The sequence below is a fragment of the Piliocolobus tephrosceles genome, chromosome 19 (genome assembly GCF_002776525.5).
Source record: "Piliocolobus tephrosceles isolate RC106 chromosome 19, ASM277652v3, whole genome shotgun sequence".
Taxonomy (NCBI): domain Eukaryota; kingdom Metazoa; phylum Chordata; class Mammalia; order Primates; family Cercopithecidae; genus Piliocolobus; species Piliocolobus tephrosceles.
The window spans coordinates 2,503,154-2,527,181 of NC_045452.1; the positions used below are offsets into that span (position 1 = coordinate 2,503,154).

The 24,028-nt window shown below is 45.7% G+C and overlaps 1 protein-coding gene across 5 annotated transcripts in view; it reads right to left on the minus strand.

Moving 5' to 3' along the window:
• DGCR2 (DiGeorge syndrome critical region gene 2) overlaps positions 1–24,028 on the minus strand; it is an 84,265-nt gene that overhangs the window by 45,832 nt on the left and 14,405 nt on the right. For 3 of the 5 annotated variants that reach the window (XM_026448955.2, XM_026448952.2, XM_026448951.2), the window contains exons 2-3: positions 6,184–6,231; positions 3,129–3,251 (exon numbers count right to left, since the gene is read on the minus strand). In XM_026448955.2, the coding sequence (XP_026304740.1) occupies positions 3,129–3,251; positions 6,184–6,231 (171 nt within the window). The remainder of the gene's footprint in view (positions 1–3,128; positions 3,252–6,183; positions 6,232–24,028) is intronic. The other 2 variants (XM_026448954.1, XM_026448953.1) reach the window with 1 other exon arrangement.

The following is a 24,028-nucleotide window of genomic DNA, read 5'->3' on the forward strand; positions in this document are numbered from 1 at the left end:
AAAAACATGCAGAAATTACTGATCTACTGTTACATCTCTCCCCTTTTTTTGTCCCCTTTGGTTTTACATTTTTTATATTCCTTTTTAGTAGGCTTTTAGCAGGGCAATGAAGTAACCTCATATGGTAACTCCAGAAGTCCTGAAGTCTGCACTCAAAAGCAACCTGACTGAGAATGGCCAGGGCTTTCCAAAGGGTTACTAAAACTCTCCTCATACAAAGGAAGGTCACAGCTTTTGCACAAAGGTGGTTATTAGCTAACTCTCTACTCCCCCAACCAACACAAAGAGTTTCCTTTTTTTGCAGGGGGAGGAGGTCAGGGGAAGGGAGAGTGTCAATGAATACCTGACTCTATATCCATGATTTTTTAAAAATTTCTTTTAAAATAAACTAGAAAAAAATCATAAGATGTTAGCAGTTATTAATTCAGGGAAGTAAGAAAATATGTATTACATATTCTTTGTACATTTTTATGACTTAATTTGCTCAGAATCTCAACTTTAAGAACAATTAGAAATCAATCTGCTTAGCCGGGCACAGTGACTCACGCCTGTAATCCCAGCACTTTGGGAGGCCGAGGCGGACGGATCACGAGGTCAGGAGATCGAGACCATCCTGGCTAGCATGGTGAAACCCCATCTCTACTAAAAATACAAAAAAAATAAGCCAGGTGTGGTAGCAGGCCTGTAATCCCAGCTACTCGGGAGGCTGAGGCAGGAGAATGGCATGAACCCAGGAGGTGGAGCTTGTAGTGAGCCAAGATCGCGACACTGTACTCCAGCCTGGGCGACAGAGCGAGACTCCGTCTCAAAAAAAAAAAATTCAATCTGCTCACCCTCCAGACTGTGACACAGCACTATACAAGGACAATCATAGGACCATGAGTCAAGGGGAAGCAGGGTGAGCCTTGCCAGGGCAGTGGCCTCCTCAGCCCACCTGGAACACTCCTAGGCCCTACTGGGTCTCAACGGGCTTGCACACACAGGTCCTCATTGTCATGCCTTCACTGCTCAGTCCTGGTACAGGCCACCACTCATAACTCTCGGCTTCTGTGAGAGATTTTATTTTAATGTCCAGGGAAAACATATAGCAACCAATGTAACTTCAAGCCAACACTCAAGTGCAAAGTTGATGCCTCCTCCATGTCAGGCCACGTGGTCAAAAAGGGAAATCAAACCTTGCCTTCAACAAGTCTTCAGAGTGTGGAAAAATGAACAAGGTGGCAACTATGAGTGTGGATACTATTATGTTCAGTGTGTGCAACAGGACAGTTATTACAAACAACCACAAAAGCAAAGCCAAATGGCACTTTGAGAACAGCAAATAAGCTCTGCTTCCATTTGAAAGTGAATCAAGAATCATCTGGTTCTCTCTTCAGGAATTCTCCAAGAGGCTGGATATAAGGTCTCACTCTATGAGTCAGACAAGGGGAGGCTCCCACTCATAACCACATGGTCGTTCCCAGGCTGACCAACCAGGGAACCCAGCAGCCAAAGGAGCCCAAGCACTGGGAAGCCCACTGGGAATCCACTTTCTCTGGGTTTTGACCCTAAAGACCTACCAGAGAGGCTCCCAGTCAAAGGGCTGTCCCAGAAGCTCCTGATGGGGCCAACACCATCCAAACTCCCTTTTGGAAAGGCAAATACCTCCACCAGAGACATGCATAATCTGATGAAGGGATGATCAGGAGGGGCCCCCTCTAAACAGCATTCTTTTCCTTTTTTTTTTTTTTTTGAAACAGAATCTCACTCTGTTGCCCAGGCTAGAGTGCACTGGCATGATCTCAGCTCACTGCAACCTCCACCTCCTGGGTTCAAGTAATTCTCCTTCAAGTTCAAATGTCACCTAATGCCCTACCTAATACCCTGGTTGGAATGAATTGGTTTTCCTTCAGTACTAAGCCTACAGGAATTATAGCACACCGTTCATATCCTAGGCCAAGTCCCACTAAGGAAGGAGAAAGGTCTCTGCCCTCTGGGAGCTCATAGTCTGGATGGAAAAATCAAGCCTGGGCACCAGGAATGGTGAGAATTAACAATGGTTCTGATGCTGTAAGAGAGGGACAGATGGGCGACTAGAAGAAGCCAATCTATAAAAGGAGGGACCACAGACATTCTCCCACTGTGGTAGTATCTGAGCTACACCCTGAAGGACAGCAGGGCTTGTCTATGCAGAAACAGAACAAGGGAATTCCAGGAAAACATAAAGGAAGCACGCATCTAGCAGATTATTAATGGGGGTGGGTACAGGAAACAACAGCCCAGCTGAGCCACTGAAGGGGAAGTAGTGATAAATCAGGCTGGCAAAGCAGACCTAAACCAGTTTGTGAAGGAGTTTGCATGCCTGACCAAAGCATTTAGGCCTGTGATTCTCAAGCTGGGGTAAGACACACTTTCCCCTTAGTGGCTTTATCAGCACCACCTAGTCTTAAAAACAAATTCGTGGATATATGTATATGTATGTCTCACACATTCACACACACATGCATAAGTACTCACTACACCTCCCACCCAACACAAGTTGAGAACAACGGATCCAGTGAACACTGTTATTCATGGGGTACCCTGTATTCCTTGAGGGTGCTGGGGCAGAAACCAGGTAAAGAACCTGGTTCTCTGATTTAGCCTTTTTGTGGCCTTTACATACATCTTTAGGAGGCTACATATGGCCAGGAGAGAACCCGCAAGTGCAAAGTTCCAGGTGAATAAGTGAGCAAGAGGGGAGGGCGTGCCAAGGTCAGTCTAAAAGAGCACACTCGGGATCAAGAGGCAGCCACATCCAGAGCCAGGATGGGGATAAGGTCAGAGGCAGCCAGGGTGCCACCCCTCAGGAGAGGTTCACACTCAAGACCATGCAAGTTCAGGGAGTGCAGCGCCTCCTTAAGTGTGGCCTCCTGGGCATCTCACAGGCCTCCCCACAGTCCTGCCATCTTGTAAGTTCTGGGATCTGCCTAGGTTGGGCACCTATTTTTTAAAAAGATAGAAAGAGAGAGAGAGAGGAAGGGGTCGGCTCAAACTAACTTTCCAATGTGTTAAGACAGCACACACCTCCACCCCTCACAAGAGGCACAGTCACCCAGCTACAACGAAGAGACAAGGTGGTGTGTACCCGGCCTACGCAACATACTCACCTGGACAGTTGGCTTCGTCACTCTCATCCTCGCAAGTCGCCCAGCCGTCACACTGCCAGGGGAGGGGGATACACTGGATGGTGCCGCTGCGACAGGCAAACTGCCCAGGGTTGCACCGCAGCTCTGTGGAACCAAAGGGTGAGAGGCCATTGAGGAAGTGGCAGTAGGTCAGCAAACCACAGCCCACGGGCCAAATCAATCTCTTCCCATTTGTTTATTTTATGAATGTATTTATTTATTTATTTATTTTTTTGAGACGGAGTCTTGCTCTGTCACCCAGGCTGGAGTGCAGTGGCGCGACCTCGGCTCACTGCAAGCTCCGCCTCCCGGGCTCACGTCATTCTCCTGTCTCAGCCTCCTGAGTAGCTGGGACTACAGGCGCCCGCCACCGCGCCCGGCTAATTTTTTGTATTTTTAGTAGAGACGGGGTTTCACCGTGGTCTCAATATCCTGACCTTGTGATCCGCCCGCCTCGGCCTCCCAAAGTGCTGGGATTACAGGCGTGAGCCACCGCGCCCAGCATTTATTTATTTTGAGACACAGTCTCACTCTGTCACCCAGGCTGGAGTGCCAGTGGTGCGATCTCAGCTCACTGCAACCTTCACCTTCCGGATTCAAGCAATTCTCGTCCCTCAGCCTCCTGAGTAGCTGGAACTACAAGCATGTGCCACCATGCCTAGCTAATTTTTATATTTTTAGTAGAGACGGGGTTTTGCCATGTTGGCCAGGCTGGTCTTGAACTCCTGGCCTCAAGTGATCTGCCTGCCTCGGCCTCCCAAAGTGCCAGGATTACAGGCACGTATCACTGTGCCCAGCCCCCGTCTGTTTTTAAAATCAAGTTTTATCAGAACACAGCCACAAATATGCATTGTCTATGGCTGCTTTCAAGCTACAGCAGCAGAGCTGAGTAGCTGCAGGAGAGACTATATGGCCTGCAAAGCTGAAAACATTGAATGCCTGGCCCTTTACAAACCTACTACCTAGAGATAAAAACTGTAACACTTTAAGATGAAAAATACACTGCAGCACATTAACAGGTTAGATTTTGTAGTAGCAAACATTAGTGACGTGAAGACATAACAATAGAAACATTCTCAACTAAAACACAGAATGAAAAAATACCAGAAAAAAAAGTGCAAATCATCAGTAAGCTGTGGAACAACCTCACACACCGTAATACATGGGGGAACAAACAAAATATCTGAAGAAACAATGGGGAAAATTTCCCGAATGGATGAAAACTATAAACCCACAAATCCAAGTAGCTCAATGAACTGCAAGCACCAGAAATACAAAGAATACAACTCAGAGTCACACTGGAATTGAATCGCTTAAAATCAGTGATAAAATCTTAAAAGCAGGCAGAAAAAGAAGACATGCACAGAAACACAAAGATCAAGATGACAGCAGATTTCTCATTAAAAACACCACAGCCTAGAGGACAGTAAGGTATACATGTTAAAGTTCTGAAAGAAAAACCTGTTGGCCTACAATCATTTAAAGCAAAAACACAGGCCGGCCACAGTGGCTCAAGCCTGTAATCCCAGCACTTCGGGAGGCTGAGACAGGCGGATCACGAGGTCACAAGATCAAGACCATCCTGGCTAACACGGTGAAACTCCGTCTCTACTAAAAAATACAAAAAACTAATCGAGCGTAGTGGCGGGCGCCTGTAATCCCAGCTACTCGGGAGGCTGAGGCAGGAGAATGGCGTGAACCCAGGAGGTGGAGCTTGCAGTGAGCCAAGATCCGGCCACTGCACTCCAGCCTGGGCGACAGAGCAAGACTCCATCTCAAAAAAAAAAAAAAAAAAAGCAAAAACACAGATACTATATTGTTGGGTTTATAACATACACAGAAGAAAAATGTTGACAATAATAGTACCAAAGCTGGGAAGAGAGAAACAGAAGCACACTGTTTTAAGGCTCTCATACTACAGGTAAAGTGGTCCATCACTTGCAGGTAGTCTGTGAAGAGTTAAAGATGAACCGCACTAAAATAACTCAAGAGTTATTTTAGTTATTTTGCTCAAGAGTTATAGCAAGCAAGCCAACATAAAAGAGAACAAAAAATAATCCAAAAGAAGAAAAAAAAAAGGAGACAAACAGATGGTACAAATGAAAACAAATGGTAATGGTAATATGGTGGATTTTAATTAAACTTGCCTAATCAATAAGCATACGGAATGATCTAAACACTCCAACTGAAAGGCAGAATGTGTACATAGGGAAAAAAGCAAGATACAACTACATATTACCTAAAAGAAACTCACTTTATATAGGCATAAATAAGAGAAAATAAAAGAACAAAAAATGATACACCATAACACTAATCAAAGGATAGCTGGAAGGGCGGGTACAGTGGCTCACTCCTGTAATCCCCATAATCCCCGCATTTTGGGAGGCTGATGCAGAGAGATCACTTGAGCCCAGGAGTTCGAGACCAGCCTGAGCAACATGGCGAAACGCCATCTCTCCAAAAATACAAAAAATTAGCTGGGTATTGGGACAAACACCTGTAGTCCCAGCTACTCGAGAGGCTGAGGTGGGAGGATCACCTGAACCTGGAAAGTTGAGGCTGCAGTGCGCTATAATCGTGCCACTGCACTATAGCCTGGGCAACGGGAATGAGACCCTGTCTCAAAAAAGGATAGCTGGAGTGTATTAATATCACACAAAGTAGACTTCAGTGCAAATACTACCAGGAATAAAGAAGGTCATTTAATAATGATAAGGGATTGATTCAAAAGGACATAATCCTAAATGTTTATGTATCTATTAAAATTTACGAAAGAAACTTCAAAATTCATGAAACAAAAACTACTAAAACTGCTAATAGACTAATTCACAATTAAAGTCAGAGATTTTAATAACCCTCTTGATAGAACAAGCAGATAGAAAACCAGCAAGGGCTGGGCATGGTGGCTCATGCCTGTAATCCCAGCATCTTGGGAGGCTGAGGCAGGCGGATCACTTGAGGTCAGGAGTTCGAGACCAGCCAGGCCAACATGGCGAACACTAAAATACAAAAATTAACTGGGTGTGGCGATGCACACCTGTAATCCCAGCAACTTGGGAGGCTGAGGCAGGAGAATCACTTGAACCTGGAAAAAAAAAAAAAAAAAAAGGAAATCACAAAAGAAGACCAAATGAAACCCAGCAGTAAGAAATAATAAAGATGAGAATGGATATTACTGAAATTGAAAACAGAAAAATAATAAAGTAAGAAAAACAAAAGTTGTTTTTATGAGATCAGTAATATTAATAAACCTCTAGACAGTCTGATCAGCAAAAAAAATAAAGAATACAAAATACCAAGCCAGGCGTGGTAGCTCATGCCTGTAATCCAAACACTTTGGGAGGCTGAGGTGGGCAAATCATCTGAGGTCAGGAGTTCGAGATCGGCCTGGCCAACATGGCGAAACCCCATCTACTAAAAATACAAAAATTAGCCAGGTGTGGTGGCGCATGCCTGTGGTCCCAGCTACTCAGGAGGCTAAGGCAGGAGAATCGCTTGAACCTGGGAGGTGGAGGTTACAGTGAGCCAAGATTACACAACTGCACTGTAGCCTGGGCGACAGAATGAGACTCTGTCTCAAAAAAAAAAAAAAAAAAAAAAACCACTATCAGAAGAGAGGCGTCATCACTATGGATTCCAGAGAAATTAAAAAGGCTAACAGAGGAGGGGTGAAGAATAAGGTAATAGTATGAACAACTTTATGTCAATAAATCTGACAATTTGGATGAAATACACAAATTATTTGAAAGATGAAATACAAAGTTCACTCTAAAATAAATAAACAATCTGAACAGCCCTAAAAGGAATTGAATTTTTAGTTAAAAATCTTCAAAGGAAACTCCAGGCACAAATAGTTCCAATGGAAAATTCCTCCAAATATTTAAGGAAGAATCGATGTCAATTCTATACAAACTCTACCATAAGTTCAGATATTTAAAAATTACCATTAGCAACAGTATCAAAAACAAGAAATACTTAGGTATAAATCTAACAAAAGATGTGAAGTCCTGCACACTGAAAATTTTTCAACATTGCTGAGAAAAAAACATTTTTTAAAGACCTAAACCTTTAGGGAGACATACAGTGTTCATGGACTAGTAGATTCAAAACGATTAATATCAATTCTACGTAAATTGACCTACAGATTCAATTTAACCCCAATCAATATTTCAGCAGGACTTTTTGTAGAAACTGAGTGACTCTAAAATTCATATAGAAAGACAAAAGACTTAGAATACTCCAAACAACTTTGAACTGAAAGAACAAACTTAGAGGCCTCTACAAAGGAACAATAATCAAGACAGTGTGACACAAGCATAAAAACAGACATCAAGATCAAGAGAACAGAACAGAGTGCAGAAACAAACCCACACATATCTGACCAACTAATTTATGACGAAGTGCAAAGGCAGTTCCCTGGAGAAAGAACAGTCCTTCCAACAGAATGGTACTTGGAAAACTAGGAAGAAAGAAAAATGAAGAGGAGGAGGAGGAAAGAAAGGAAGAAGGAAGGAGTTCATCTACAAAATGAAGTTAAAAAAAGGAGGAGGAAGAGGGGGAAGAAACAAGAGGAGGAGGATCAGGAAGAAAGAGGAACAAAGAACAACTACTTTGATCCACTCCTCGCACCACATAAAAAAATTCAGAATAGCCAGGAGAGGTGGCTCACGCCTGTAATCCCAGCACTTTCGGGTGGGCCTGAGGTGGGTGGGTCACCTAAGGTCGGGAGTTCAAGACCAGTCTGACCAACATGGTGAAACCCCGTCTCTGCTAAAAATACAAAATTAGCCGGGCGTGGTGGTGCATGCCTGTAATCCCAGCTACTAGGGAGGCTGAGGCAGAATTGCTTGAACCCAGGAGGCGGAGGTTGTGGTGAGCCAAGACAGTGCCCCTGCACTCCAGCCTGGGCAAAAAGAGTGAAACTCCACCTCAAAAAAAAAAAAAAAAAAAAATCAAAATAGATCATAGGCCTACAGGTGAAGCCTAAAACTATAAAACTCAGAGAAGAAAACACAAGAAGAAAATCTTCGCACCCTTGGTTTAGGCAAATACCTTTAATATATCTACCACAAATACAATCTATAAAAGAAAAAGCTGATAAATTGGACTTCATCAAAACTGAGAACTTTTGTTTTACCGAGAACTTTTGTTTTTCAAAAGACATGTTAAGATAATGCAACGACAAACCACACACAGAGAGAAAACATTTGCAAATCATGTATCTGATAAAGGGCTTGCTTGAATCCAGAATATATAAAGCATTCTCAAATTTCAGTAAGAAAACAACTCAAGTTTTCAAATGGGCATGGGTCAAGTGCGGTGGCTTATACCTATAATCCCAGCACTTTAGGAGGCAAAGGTGGGAGCAACACTTGAGCCCAGGAGTTCAAAACCAACATAACAAGACCTCATCTCTACATTATTTAAAAAAAAAAAAATTAGCTAGGCTTGGTGACACATGCCTGTAATCCCAGCTACTCAGGAGGCTGAGGCAAGAGGATTGCCTAAGCCTAAGAGTTGGAGGCTATGGTGAACTAGGATTGCAATGCTGCCCTCTAGCCTAGGCAACAGCAAGACACCCCCAACTCTAGAAAAAAATAAATAAAATAGGCAAAATATCTTAATAGTCACTTAACCAAACAAGATGTACAGATGGCTAGCAAGCACATGAAAAGATGCTCAACATCTGTAGTTATTAAGGAAATGCAAATTAAAGCATGAAGAAGTGGGGCACGGCAGCCCACGCCTGTAATCCCAACACTTTGGGAGGCTGAGGTGGGTGGATCACGTGAGGTCAAGAGTTCGAGACCAGCCTGGTCAACAAGATGAAACCCCGTCTCTACTAAAAATACAAAAATTACATGGGTGTGGTGGCAGGCGCCTGTAATCCCAGTTATTCAGGAAGCTGAGGCAGAATTGCCTGAACCCAGGAGGTAGAGGTTGCAGTAAGCCAAGATTGCACCACTACACTCCAGTCTGGGCGACAGAACGAGACTCCATCTCAAAAAAAAAAAAAAATCCATGAAGAGAAACCACTTACTAGAATGGTTAAAATGAAAAAGAAAGACCATACCAAGTGATGGCAAGTGTGTGAAGCAACTGGAACTCTCCCAGTGAAAATGTAAAATGGTACAACTTCTTTGTAAAACAATTTGACGGTTTCTTTAAAAACTGAATATATACCTACCATATAACCTGACCATTCCATTTTTAGGTATTTAACCAAGAGAAATGAAAGCATATGTCCATACAAAGACTTGTTCATAGTACTTTTATTTGTAATATCCAAAAGCTGGAAACAAACAGTGTCTATCAAGAAGCAAATCAGTAAGTTGTGTACAGCCAATAATGGACTACTACTCAGCAATAAAAAGGAATAAGCTATTAACACATTGCGCAGCACGGATGAATCTCAAAATAACTATGTTGAGTGAAGAAGCCAGCATGTACTCAAAAGAATACCTATTGTATGACAATATTTATATAAAAATCTAAAAAATGCACTTGCAGCTGTCATGACAGAAAGGGACGGGGGGGGAGGGATTACAAAGGAGCACGAGAAAACATTTGGGGCGACGATATGCTGTGTTCATTATCTTGACTATGGTGATGGTTTCACAGGTTTATACATACATGAAAACTCAAATTTGGCCGGGCGCAGAGGCTCACGCCTGTAATCCCAGCACTTTGGGAGGCTGAGGCAGGTGGATCACCTGAGGTCAGGAGTTCGAGACCAGCCTGACCAACATGGAAAAACCCCATCTCTACTAAAAATACAAAATTAGCCAGGCATAGTGACGCATGCCTGCAATCCCAGCTATTCGGGAGGCTGAGGCAGGAGAATCGCTTAAACCTGGGAGGCGGAGGTTGCAGTGAGTCGAAATCACACCATTGCTCTCCAGCCTAGGCAACAAGAGTAAAACTCTGTCTCAAAAAACAAAAAACTTGGCCAGGCACGTAATCCCAGCACTTTGGGAGGCCGAGACAGGCAAATCCCGAAGTCAGGAGATCGAGACCATCCTAGCTAACATGGTGAAACTCCGTCTCTACTAAAAATACAAACAATTAGCTGGGCGTGGTGGTGGGCGCCTGTAGTCCCAGCTACTCGGGAGGCTGAGGCAGGAGAATGCCGGGAACCGATATAGAGCTTGCATTGAGCCAAGATGGAGGTGGAGCTTGCAGTGAGCTGAGATCGAGCCACTGCCCTCCAGCCTGGGCGACAAAGCAAGACTCCGTCTCAAAGAAAAAAAAAAAAAAAAAAAACTCAAATTTTACACTTTATGTATAATTTATTATAAGTCAATTATACCTCAATAAGGCTGTTTAAAAAAAAATACCTATCATGAAATAGATTTCTGTTTAAATAAACAGGAAACAATCTTGAGGTCAAAAGATACTGACCCCAAGGCTAAAAATCTAGGCACCTTGTGTTCTAGGACTAGATATGCTTGGAACTGAAGAACTACATTGAATCACGGCCCACCTAACGTGCTTGCTCCTCTGGAAAAGACAGCCTTGGCCTACCAGATCTCACCTCTGCCATCCATACAGGAATTAGGTCCTTTTCATAATTATAAACCCAGGGCTTGCCCCATGACCGGTACTGAAGAACTATCTGATGAGTGAATCAGCAATTGGCACGAGCTCTTCTGGCCTTTAGGCCAGAAGGTCTGTCTCCCTCAGCCACAACTAACCATTAGATCAAGAATCTGGAACCCTCCATTCTTCCTCAACATATTCTAGGTCTTCAGTTTTATGGTAGAAATTTCTAATATCTTACTATTTTGCGGTAAAAATGGAACATGAATGGAACTGGATGACGTTATGTTAAGTGAAATAAGCCAGGCACAGAAAGACAAACTTCACATGTTCTCATTCATGTGTGGGAGCTTAAAAAAAGTTAAATTCATGGAGCTAGAGAGTGGAATGCTGGTTACCAGAGGCTGGGAAAGGCAGAGGTGAGAAAAAGAGGTTGGTTAATAGGTACAAAAACATAGTTAAAGGAAATAAGGAATAAGGTCTAGTATGACTATAGTTAATAATAGTTTATTCTGTACTTCAAAATAAAAAGAGTAGAATCAGAATGTTCCTAACACAAGAAAAGTGATAAATGCTTGAGGTGACAGATACCCCAATGACCATGATTTGATCATTACACATTTTATGATTGTATCAAAATATCATATATACCCCATACATGTAACTACTGTGCCACAAAGTTTAAAAAAAAAATTTTTAAAGACTAATGCAGAAAAAAGAAAAAAAAAAAAACCCTCTAATTTCCCAAACTATATTGAGAAAGAGTTCATTAACTGAATAGAAATCTAGCAACAGAACATTCTTTTTTATTTTTTAGAGATGGACTCTCACTATGCTGCCCAGGCCAGAGTACAGTGGTGGCTATTCACAGGCACAATCACGGTGCCTCAAAGTCAAATGACTCTCCCACCTTAGACGACAGGCCTGAGCTACTCCGCCCAGCAGAACATTTTAACAGTGCCCATTCTGTTAAAAAAAAAAAAAAAAAAAAAAAAAAAACCTAAGGTTTTGTTCAAAGTAAATTCATAGCTCACATCACAGCCCTCCAAATCTATGCCCTAACACATCATACCCTAGGCCTAGAAAAACTTCATTGCACTACCTTAAATTATTTTTGAAATAGTTGAGTAAGAAGTAGTAACAACCCCGTGGGTTTTCTTTCTCCATAACCATATCTCCTCCAAAAGCAAATGTCCTGGTGTCAGCCAAGTCTTCTCTGGCAAACAAGGCCCCTTCCCCCACGCACCATATCCACCTTGCCTTGCCTTGCCTTGGCTGCTTCTAAGTAGTACTTGTCACTCCTGGCTTCCTATATATTGGTACACAGTAAACCTATATATACATATATTGATATATAAGTGAAGCAGCCAGGTGCAGAGGCTCACACCTGTAATCCCAGCACTTTGGGAAGCCGAGGCAGGTGGATCATGAGGTCAAGAGTTCAAGACCAGCCTGGCCAAGATGGTGAAACCCTCTACTAAAAACACAAAAATTAGCCAGGTGTGCTGCGGGTGGGTGCCTGTAATCCCAGCTACTCTGGAGGCTGAGGCAGAGAATTGCTTGAATCCGGGAGGCGGAGGTTGCAGTAAGCTGAGATTGCACCACTGCACTCTAGCCTGGACAACAGAGCAAGGCTCTGTCTAAAAAAGTAAAGTTTCCTGTGGGCACAGGTCATGTCTGCACTGTTCACTCCTGTGTTCCCAGAGCATAGCAGACCACACTTAGTGTCCGTAACTCAAACACACTCAAAGAATACTTCTTCTCTCCACTCTCTAATCTATGCATGTCTGGGAAAGGCTCCTAAGGCCCAAACAGCCTTCCTCTTTGAGAAGTGCCCATTTGGCCACTTCATGAATGCCACCTGCCCTGCCCCAGGCTGGGCCAATGAGAAGAGTCTGTAAGGTGATGGGAGTGGGAAGATCCACGCTAGCCAGACTGAGACAGTCACTTGAAGTTCTGTGCACCCTGAGGCAGAAAGAGGAAAGGGGTAAGACCAAAAGGGCTGAGAAAGCGGAGTAACACCCTTCACAGTCCCATGACCCCAAGGATGGCTGTGCTTCCTCCCTGGGCTCAGGGAAAAGTTCCTCCTACAGCTACTCCTTACAACCAGACGGCTCTGGCTAAAATACCCCCATACGAACTTTCTGTCCTTTTCTTTCTTTCTCCAAATACTTTTAAAAAATAGTTATCAAGGCCGGGCGCGGTGGCTCACGCCTGTAATCCCAGCACTTTGGGAGGCCGAGACGGGTGGATCACGAGGTCAGGAGATCGAGACCATCCTGGCTAACACAGTGAAACCCCGTCTCTACTAAAAACACAAAAACTAGCCGGGCGAGGTGGCGGGCGCCTGTAGTCCCAGCTACTCGGGAGGCTGAGGCAGGAGAATGGCATAAACCCGGGAGGCGGAGCTTGCAGTGAGCTGAGATCCGGCCACTGCACTCCAGTCCGGGCGACAGAGCGAGACTCCGCCTCAAAAAATAAAAAATAAAAAAAAAAAGTTATCAAAAGAGGAAAAATAAGCTATCAGCAGAATGACTGTCTTACTACATCCTGAACACAGCTGGGCTCCCCACTGCTCGGTCTTAGTCCATGGTATCCCCTCTCCCCCGGTCTCAAGACACAACAGGAACCCCTCCCTAAACTCCCCTTAGTCTGCCTCCTTGGCCTGGCCCTGTTTTCCCAAGCAGCTCTTCTCTGTTCTTTTCTTCACACCTTGACTAGGGTCAGCACACTTTTCCCTCAAGGGCCAGGTAACTATTTCCAGCTTCACAGGTCACCCTCTCTCGCCACAGCTGCTCAACCCTGCTGCTGTGGAGCTAAAGCAGCCGCAGATATATGGGAATGCATGGGCATAGCCATGTCCAATAAAGCATTAGCAAAAAACAAAACAAAAAAAAGGGGCCAGTTGCAGGTGTAGTTTGCCAACCCTGTTCTGGAGTATACATATAGGGACATTTTACATACATGTAAATGTTTTGTTTTTTTTTTGAGACAGGGTCTCACTCTGTCACCCAGGCTGGAGTGCAGTGGCATGATCACAGATCACTGCAGCATAGACATCCTGGGCCCTAGTGATCCTCTTGCCCCAGACTCCCGAGTAGCTGGGACTTACAGGCGCATACCGCCATACCAAGCTAATTTTTTTTTTTTTTATTTTTAGTAAAGACAAGGTCTTGCTATGTTGCCCAGGCTGGTCTCGAACTCCTGAGCTCAAGCGATCCTCTCACTTCACACTCTCAAAGTTTTGGGATTACAGGCATGAGCCACTGTGTCTGGCCAAGGGACACATCTTTATTGCTGTCCCACACTCCGTATCACCAACACCCCACACATGAAGGCATTCACGAAATGCCTGATAAACTGCACAGCTCAAAATCTTCCCATATTCTGCTAGCAGACAACAAAGTGTCAAAAGTTCTCCAATAGGGAAGGTTTTCTCCCTTCTTGATCCACCTGTCAAGCCAGGTCTATTCTGGAAGCAACTGAAGATGTGGATCACTCATTAACATTGGCACCTACTCTGTGCCAGGCAGTTCTCCGGGTGACAGGGCTGTGGTAATGAACAAAGCAAGTCAACTCCAGGACATGACAGAGCTTGCATCCAGCACAGCACGCCAGATGGTGACTCCGACAGGTCAAACTGGCATTGCTTTAGCTGGACATCAACACTGCGTTTCCATGGCTACGCATGGTGACTCATGCCTGTTTACCCCAACACTTTGGGAGGCCAAGGCAGGTGGATCACTTGAGCCCAGGAGTTCGAGACCAGCGTGAGCAACATGGGGAAATCCCAGCTCTACTAAAAATACAAAACATAAGCCAGGTGTGGTGGTGTGCAGGCCTGTAGTCCCAGCTACTCAGGAGGCTGAGGCGAGAGAATCACCACAGCCTGAGAAGCCAAGACTGCAGTGAGCCATGATAGCACCACTGCACTCCAGCCTGTCTCAAAAAAACAAAACACCACCAACAACAAATAACTGCCTGTCCTTTCTCAATATCCTCCACAGTCTCTCTGTAAAGCATTAAGAGCAATTTCTGCCACATATAGAGTTGCTTAAAAACAGTCACCCTTGGCCAGGCGTGGTGGCTCACGCCTGTAATCCCAGCACTTTAGGAGGCTGAGGCAGGTGGATCACGAGATCAGGAGTTCAAGACCAGCCTGGCCAAGAGGGTGAAACCTCGACTCTACTAAAAATACAAAAAAATTAGCTGGGCGTGATGGCACATGCCTGTAATCCCAGCTACTCTGGAAGCTGAGACAGAGAATTCCTTAAACCCAGGAGGCGGAGGTTGCAGTGAGCCGAGATCGCACCACTGCACTCCAGCCTGGGCGACAGAGCGAGATTCCGTCTCAAAAAAAAAAAAAAAAAAAAAAAAATTCACCCTTGGCCAGGTATGGTGGCTCATGCCTATAATCCCAGCACTTTAAGAGACCAAGGTAGGAGGATCACTTGCGGTTAGGAGTTAGGAGTTCGAGACCAGCCTGGACAAGGCAAAACCCTGTCCCTACTAAAGTACACACATTAGCTGGGTGTAGTGGCACACATCTGTAATCCCAGCTACTGAAAAGCCTGAGACACAAGAATCGTTTGAACCGGGGAGGCGAGGCTGCAGTGAGCCAAGAACACATTACTGCACTCCAGCCTGTGCAACAGAGCAAGACTCTGCGTCAAAAAAAAAACAAAAAACAAAAACAAGTCACCCCTTTCCACTAATGGCTTTACAAGGTCCTGTCCCAGGCCTTCTGGTGATGACTGTCACCTTGCTGTAGCATGGCAGAGGCAGGCCAGCTCCTCTTAGCCAATGGATGTTTGACACCTTATGAAACGATCCATGCCCACAACATGCCAGCCGCAGTACCAAAATAAGAACGGCCCCATCCTGGCTGACATGGTGAAACCCTGTCTCTACTAAAAATACAAAAAAATTATCCGGGGCGTGGTAGCACGTGCTTGTAGTCCCAGCTACTCAGGAGGCTGAGACAGGAGAATCACTTGAACCCGGGAGGCAGAGGTTGCAGTGAGCTGAGATTGTGCCACTGCACTCCAGCCTGGGCAACAGAGCGAGACTCCGTTTTTAAAAACAAAAACAAAAACCTGCCACATCAGTAGTTCCTAGACTTCTTCATTCTAAGACACCTTAATACACTTAAAATTATTGAAGACCCCAAAGAGCTTTTATTTATGTGGGTTATATCTGTCAATATTTACTGTATCAGAAATTAAAACTGAGAAATTTGGCCAGACACAGTGGCTCACGTCTGCAATCCCAGCACTTTGGGAGGCCAAGGTGGTCACAACACTTGAGGTCAGGAGTTCAAGACCAGCCTGGCCAACATGATGAAACCCTGTATCTACCAAAAAATACAAAACTTAGCCGGGCGTGGTGGCACGCTCCTGCAGTCCCAGCTACTCCGGAAGCTGAAGTGGGAGAATCACTTGAACCTGGGAGGTGGATGGAGGTTGCAGTGAGCCAAGATTGCGCCACTGTATACTCCAGCCTGGGCGTCTGAGTGAAACCCTGTCTCCAAAAAAACACTTGAGAATTTTTTTAAACACACGAATCCCAAGCTCCTGCTCAAAGGTTTTAACCTTTTATTAGAATTATCAAATGCTCATGATTCCACTCATAGGCAGGTACTCAAGAGAATTAAAAGCAGAGACTCAAACAGATGCTGGCACACCACTGTTCCCAACAGCATTATTCACACCAGCCAAGAGGCAGAGACAACCCAAGTGGCCAGAACAGATGAGAGGACAAACAAATGAGGTATATCCATACAAAAGAGTGTTATTCTGCCATAAAAACAGCAGGCATGTAGTACCCCATGGGCAACCAAGTAATGGTGTACTGTGTCACTTCAAAAGTGAATGTGGGGCCCGGCGTGGTGGCTCACACCTGTAATCCCAGCCCTTTGGGAGGTTGAGGTGGGCGGATCACCTGAGGTCAAGAGTTCAAGACCACCCTGGCCAACATGGTGAAACTCCGTCTCTACCAAAAATACAAAAAGTAGCCGGGTATAGTGGCGCATACCTGTAGTCCCAACTACTTGGGAGGCTGAGGCACGAGAATCACTTGAACCAGGGAGGTGGAGGTTGCAGTGAGCCGAGGTTGTGCCACTGCACTCCAGTGGGGGCAACAAGAGCAAAACTCTGTTTTAAAAAAAAAAAAGTGAATGTGGGCCAAGCACGGTGGCTCACCACACTTGTCTGTAATCCTAGAACTTTGGGAGGCCGAGGCAGGTGGATTACTTGAGGCCAGGAGCTCAAGGTCAGCCTAGCCAACATAGTGAAACCTCATCTCTACTAGAAATACAAACATTAGCAGGCATGGTGGCACACACCTGTAATCCCAGCTACTCGGGAGGCTGAGGCACAAGAATCGTTTGAACCTGGGAAGCAGAAGTTGCAGTGAGCCGAGATCGCATCACTACACTCCAGTCTGGGTGAAAGAGTGAGACAAAAAATAAAACACAAAAGTGAATGTGATCAGCCATCAGCCATAAAAAGGAAGAAAATTCTGACACACGCTACAACATGAATGAACCTGGACAACATTATGCTAAGTGAAAGAAGACAGACACAAAAGAGGCAAATAATATATGATTTCACTCATAAGAGGTACCTAGAGTAGTCAATTTCTTTTTTTTTTTTGAGACGGAGTCTCGCTCTGTCGCCCAGGCTGGAGGGTAGTGGCCGGATCTCAGCTCACTGCAAGCTCCGCCTTCCGGGTTTATGCCCTTCTCCTGCCTCAGCCTCCCGAGTAGCTGGGACTACAGGCGCCCGTCACCTCGCCCGGCTAGTTTTTTGTATTTTTTAGTAGAGACAGGGTTTCACCGTGTTAGCCAGGATGGTCTCCATCTCCTGACCTCGTGATCCGCCCGTCTCGGCCTCCCAAAGTGCTGGGATTACAGGCTTGAGCTGCCGCGCGCGGCCGAGTAGTCAATTTCGTAAGGATGGAAAGTAGAATGGCAGTTGCCAGGGACTAGGGGTGAGGAGAATAGGGAGTATTGTCTAATGGGTATAGAGTTTCTGTTTGGAACGACAAAGAAGTTCTGGAAGTGGGTAATGGTGCTCGTTGCATAACATTCTGAATGTTCTTAGCGCCACTGAAATAACTGTACACTTAAAAATGGTTAAAATGGGGCTGGGCATGGTGGCTCATTCCTGTAATCCCAGAACTTTGGGGGGCTAAGACAGAAAGATTGCCTGAAGCCAGGAGTTTGAGACCACCCTGGACAACATAGTGAGACTTCATCTCCACAAAAAAATAGAAAAATTTACCAGACATAGTGGCATGCACCTATGGTCCTAGCTACTCGGGAGGCTGAGATGGAAGGACTGCTTGAGCCCAGGAGGTCAGGGCTGCAGTGAGTTATGATTTGATTGCACCACTGCACTCTAGCCTTGGCAACACAGTGAGACCCTGTCTCTGAAAAAAAAAAAAAAAAAAAAAAGATAAAATGGTAAATTTTATGTTATATATATTTTACCACAATTTAAAAAAGAAATGAAATACTGACACATGCTATAACATGGATGAACTACGAAAACATAATGCTAAGTGAAAGAAGCCAGACACAAAGGACAACATATTGCATGATTCCATTAGTATGAAATGTCTAGAATGGGCATATCTATACAGACAGAAATTGCCAAAGGCTGTGGGCAGGGGAACTGGGGAGTTACTGTTTAAAAAGTATCAAGTTACTGTTTGGAATATAAAAAAAGTTCTGGAAATGGGTAGTGGTGCTGACTGCACAACATTCTGAATGTTCTTAAAGCCACTGAATTGTGTACTTAAAAAGTGGTGAATTGTATGTGTATTTTACCACAATAAAAAATTTTATTTGTTTAAAAAAACAGAGGCCAGGTGCGGTGGCTCATGCCTATAATCCCCGCACCTTGAGAAGCCAAGGTAGGAGGATCACCTGAGTCTAAGATTTCAAGACCAGCCTGGGCAACATAGCTAGACCCTGACTCTACAAATAAAATAAAATAAAAATTAGCCAGTTGTGGTGGTGTCTGTCTGTAGTAATACCTACTCAGGAGGCTGAGGCGAGAGGATCTCTTGAACCCAGGAGTTCAAGGTTACAGTGAGCTGCGACCTGGCCACTGCAGTCCAGCCTGGGCACCAGAGTGAGGCACCGTTCTTAAAAAAGAGACAGAGAGAGAGCGAGCAAGAAAGAGAATCCCAAGCATACATCCCATTAGCTGTCAGAGCAATGATGTCATCACACATCAAACAGTCTCTGGAAATGCTACCTTATGCTTATGAGAATGAGAGAAAGAGGCAAATGACACCTCGGTATTATTATGAAAACAGTTTTGACCTCATGGAGCCCCTAAAAGGGTCAGGGAACCCCCCAGAGACCTGTGGGCACACTTAAGAGAGCTACTGCTTTGGGTTATGCAAAGCTTGGGAATTAGTGGATTCATGCCCTGCAGAAACCCACGTGTCTCTGCAATACAGATTCTTTCTCTAGATTCAATTTCTTCTTTGTCAGCAAGTCTTAGCCTTGTTTTAAATTATGTAAACTGAGCTGTCTCAAATTACTGTGTGAAATTTAGTATGCTGCATTAAATTGTTTAGAATTGATTTCTCCTCAACATGTGCACACAAAGAACAAGAGGGAGACAGTACCAGCAGAAGTACACATGTCCACAGCTACATCACTAAGAAAATCCAAACACTCCCAGCAAAGAAATGCAAGAGAAATTCCAGCCCACCTCGCACTACTCACAGCCCACTAGGATAGGTCTCCACTAGAGCGGTCTGAGACCCATCAGACACAGGCTCCCACACCTGGGGCAGGGGACACCCATGCCTTGCTGGAGTGCCCAGAAGGTTCCAGTATCCCTGGCAGGCCTGCTCACACCTGGGCAGGAAAGCCTCACTGCACATTCTGCCTTGGAAAGAGCTGGCGGCTGCTTCCCAGTGGGGCTTTCCCAAAGGTCATTTCACCCTCCATACGAGTTGCTACTAGGAAAGGAAGATTTGTCCAGCACCACACTTCAAAGCAGCAGCAGCAGAGGGGAGAGGGTTTGAAAGTCAAGGGCTGGTTTGAAAGTCAAGGGCTGGTTGGGCTATTGTACCAGGTGACCATGCAGCTCTAGGAGACCAGAGCTGTGGATGCTGGGTTCTGCCCTGGGCCAGCCATCTCTTCTCCAGATGCCCTCAAGAAGGGAGAGAGGGCCGGGCGTGGTGGCTCACGCCTGTAATCCCAGCACTTTGACAGGCTAAGGCGGGTGAATCACCAGAGGTCAGGAGTTCGAGACCAGCCTGGACAGTATGGCAAAACCCCCTCTCTACCAAAAATACAAAAATTAGCCGGGCGTGGTGCTGCACACCTGTAGTCTCAGCTACTTGGGAGGCTGAGGTGGGAAAAATTGCTTGAACCTGGGAGGCAGAGGTTGCAGTGAGCCAAGATCGTGCCACTGCACTCCAGTCTGGGCGACAGAGAGAGACTCCATCTCAAAAAAATAAAAAAATAGAAATAGGACAGAGACCACTGTTGATAGCAAAATAACTAAAAGACAAAACAGAGGGCATATTGCTCAGTGACCTTCTAAATGGAGCGGTCACCTCTGTCCTGAGACAAGAGAGTGAATAATAAGGGCCTTGAATGGGGCCTCAGAGATGGCCAACATCTGAGCCACCAGAGGCCATGGGGCAGGCCTCCGGCAAGCATCCATCCTGAACAAGTGCTACCCAGAGGGGAAGGGAGCAATGTGTGCTCTGGAAGACACGCTGTACTCCAGGGCCCCGAGGGACTTCGGGACCAGACAGCTTCACGGGATGTGCTGTAACTCCAGAAAGTGACGCAGCTGGCGATGGAGGGGCAGATCATCAGAATACCAATCTGCATTAACACAGAGAGCAGACCTGGGAGGGCAGAGCTAGGAAGTGAGGAAAGGCAGGACCTGGCATTCCAAACAGTGCACAGACCATTCCAGAACCAACTGTGATCATATCACAAACTCCCTGCCTTCTCTACAGTGCTTAAATGCCATCTGCCCTTTTATGGGGTCCAAGGGCCACCTCTAGCCTTCCCTCAAAGCCCCACACCCAGGTTCTTGGGGGTCCTGGCTCACCAGTCCCCGCAGCTCTCCCCTGCAGCCCATCTAGCTGCTTCCCCGTCGCTGCCACTGCCCCATAGCACCAGCAGGCCAGCAGCAACCTCCCCGCCCCTGTGGCTTCCTGGAACCACGCAGGGAGATTGGCTTGGAAAGAGGCCCCAGAGATCTATCGCAAGACAAACAGCAGGTTTCGGCTCCTGGCCCGTGCAATCCCACTCAGCCTTGCCAGGCTGCTTCCTCCATCTGTAAAGCATGGAGGTGATCATCCTGCCCTGCCTATCCCTCCTGACTTCCACGGAGGTCATGAAGCCCAAAGGAGAAAATCACTCCAACAATGCTCCGCTGCTGAACTTTCACATACGCCACCCCTAGGAACAATTCTGGGAGGTCCTCTGAAGAGGTAAATGCTCTGAGAGGGACCCATAGGGGCAAAGAGAGGACGGGAGGCAGGAACCATGGCTAGGGGCTCTGTGCAGTTTGACCTGCCACTGCGTCGCAGCAGCGAGGCGCAGTGAAGACTGCTGCTACCTGGAGGCCTGGGCATCCTCTGCACTGGAGCCACCAGGCTGTAGCACAAAGAATGCCAGCATGTGAACTTCAAGCCACAAGGAGCTCAGGGACCAGCCGGCTCCTCATCCACGAGGGCCCAGAGTTCAAAGGGGAGAAAGACATGCATGGCTCGTGGAAAATGATAGGATTGGAAGTTTCATTAGCAAAATGTGAAGGAGGGCCTGAAGCTGTTCTATGTATTGAAACTCCCATCTAGTCCAGTCAGCTCGCTTCTCAGAGGGGTTGACCCACCTGCTCAGTGTCCCACATCAAGTTGGCAGCAGCAGAATGGGCATCAGAGGCCAGGTTGTGGGCTCTTTCACCCAAATCCCTATCCCTGAAGCCAGTAGAGCCCCTGGCTGGGGCTCTGCGTTCTGACTCCTCAGAGGACCAGGTCCAAACTTTCCAGTTCTGAGCCATTTCCTTCACTGAGACAGCAGCCAGTGGAGCCTCTGGGGGCTCACTACACAAAGCCCAGGGATACCAGAGCCCCACCACCAGTTTGGCACAAAGCCAAGGATGTACCAACATATTGTACTTTTTTTCCCTACCAGTGGCCAGTTACTAGAATGAAATATTTTAAACCTGTAAACACTCTTGCTGTAGTTTTGAAATATGCCCACAACTTCTTTGATATGGCTCCCTAAATGGCAGTAGCTCCCCAAACACATAACTACCAAATCCATTTCCAAACAGTCCCTAGGCCAAGTGGAATCTCTAAGTGAAGGCTCTACCCTCAGTCACTCCTCCTCTGGACCCTAGAGCTCCTGACTCCCCATCACCATCACTGGAGGCAGGTGGTCAGCTCTCCTGTGACAGTGGAGAGGGAGTAGAGTTGCCAAGCGCTAGGGGAGTGCCAGCCACTTTCTCCCACAGCCCAAGGGGTCACAACACTGACGCTGGGGAACACCACACAAGAACAAAGGGACGAGGCCTATGCTTCAGCATTTACTTCTCATAAACAACAAGCATTTTCTACCTCCAGGAGATGAAGGGACCATCACCTGCTACCATCTATCTGTAGATGCTATCCAACCAAAACACTGGCTCAGCTGCTCTGCCCTCTGGCTTCTCCTTAGGCAGATGTTTGGGGAAGAAGGCCCTGTTTAAAATAAGTTATCCTAGAAAAGAAGGGAAGGTCCTAAGAAAAAGGAAGTGATCATATAAGATGCAAGAGGAGAAAGGCAGATCTGCCAAGCATATCTATTCCATGAGTGCCACTTTCAAGAAAAGAACAGCAACCTGCAATCAGTCTTTATTTCATGGGGGTTCAGGCAGGAGGGGCTACATACTTGGGAATAAGACCAGGGCAGGAAGGTGGGACAGAACTGGAGTGAGAGTTATCTCACATCTGACGTAAACATCAGCCAGCAGTTTCATCCAACATTCACACCACATTTCGATCATAGCTACAGGATAGCACAGCCAATTTCTCTAAGAGAAAGAACAGCTGTAGCCAAATCAGATTCCTGAATGCTCATTTTGCATGTGCCAGGCAGTGTATCAAGTGCTTAGAATACATTATTATGAATCCTTAAGACAACTCATTTGCTCCTTCCATGAACACTGCCGTGTACCTCCTAGGGACCAGGTGCTGTGCGGGACACAAGTGAGAAGAGCAGGATGAGAAACAAAAGGTGTCTCCGCCCCCATGAAGCTCAGATTCTACTAGGGAAGAAGAAGATCTTTGTAACCTTGGGGTAGGCAAAGATTTATTAGACAAACAGGGAAAGCATGACCATAACAAGAAAAATTGATAAATCAGACTTCTTCAAAATTAAAAAAGTCTTTGATCAAAAGCTTAGTAAAGATACACAGACCACATTGAGCACAGTAGCTCACACTTGCAATCCCAACACTTTGGAAAGCTGAGACAGGAGGATCACTTGAGCCCAGGAGTTGGAGACCAGCTTGGGCAACACAGGGATCCAGTCTCCACAAAAATTAAAATTAAAAATATTAGCCACATATGATGATGCACACCTGTGGTCCCAGCTACTCAGTGAGGGTGAGGTGGGAGAATCACTTGAGCCTGGGAGGTCAAGGCTGCAATGAGCTGTGATCCCACCACTGTATTCCAGCCTGGGCAACAGAGACTTTATCTGAAAAAAAAAAAAGATGCACAGACCAACAGAACAGAACAGAACAGAATACAGGTATCAGAAACAGACCCACACAAATGTAGTCAATGGATTTTGACAAAGGTACAAACACAATTCAATGGAGAAAGTATAACCTTTCAACAAATGGTACTAGACAACTGAACTCCACATATCCGAAAATGAACCTCATACTTTGGGAGGCAGAGGTGGGAGGGCTGCTTGAGCCCAGGAGTTCAAGACCAGCCTGAGCAACAAAGCAAGATCTCATCTCGACCAAAAGAAAAAATAAAAATCAAAAAATTAGCTGGCTGTGGTGGTACGCATTTGTAGTGCCAACTACATGGAAGGCTGAGGCAGGAGGATCACCTGAGCCCAGGAGGTCAAGACTTCAGGGAGTTACGATTATATCACTGCACCCCAACCCGGGTGACAGAACAAAACTGTCTCAAAAGGAAAAAAAAAAAAACCTCCTTAATCATCAGGGAAATGTAAGCCAAAACCACAATAAGCTATCACCTCACCCATTAGGATAGCCACTGTCAAAAAACACAAAACAAAACAACCCACAAGTGTTGGCAAAGATGTGAAGAAATCAGAACTCTTGCACATCGCT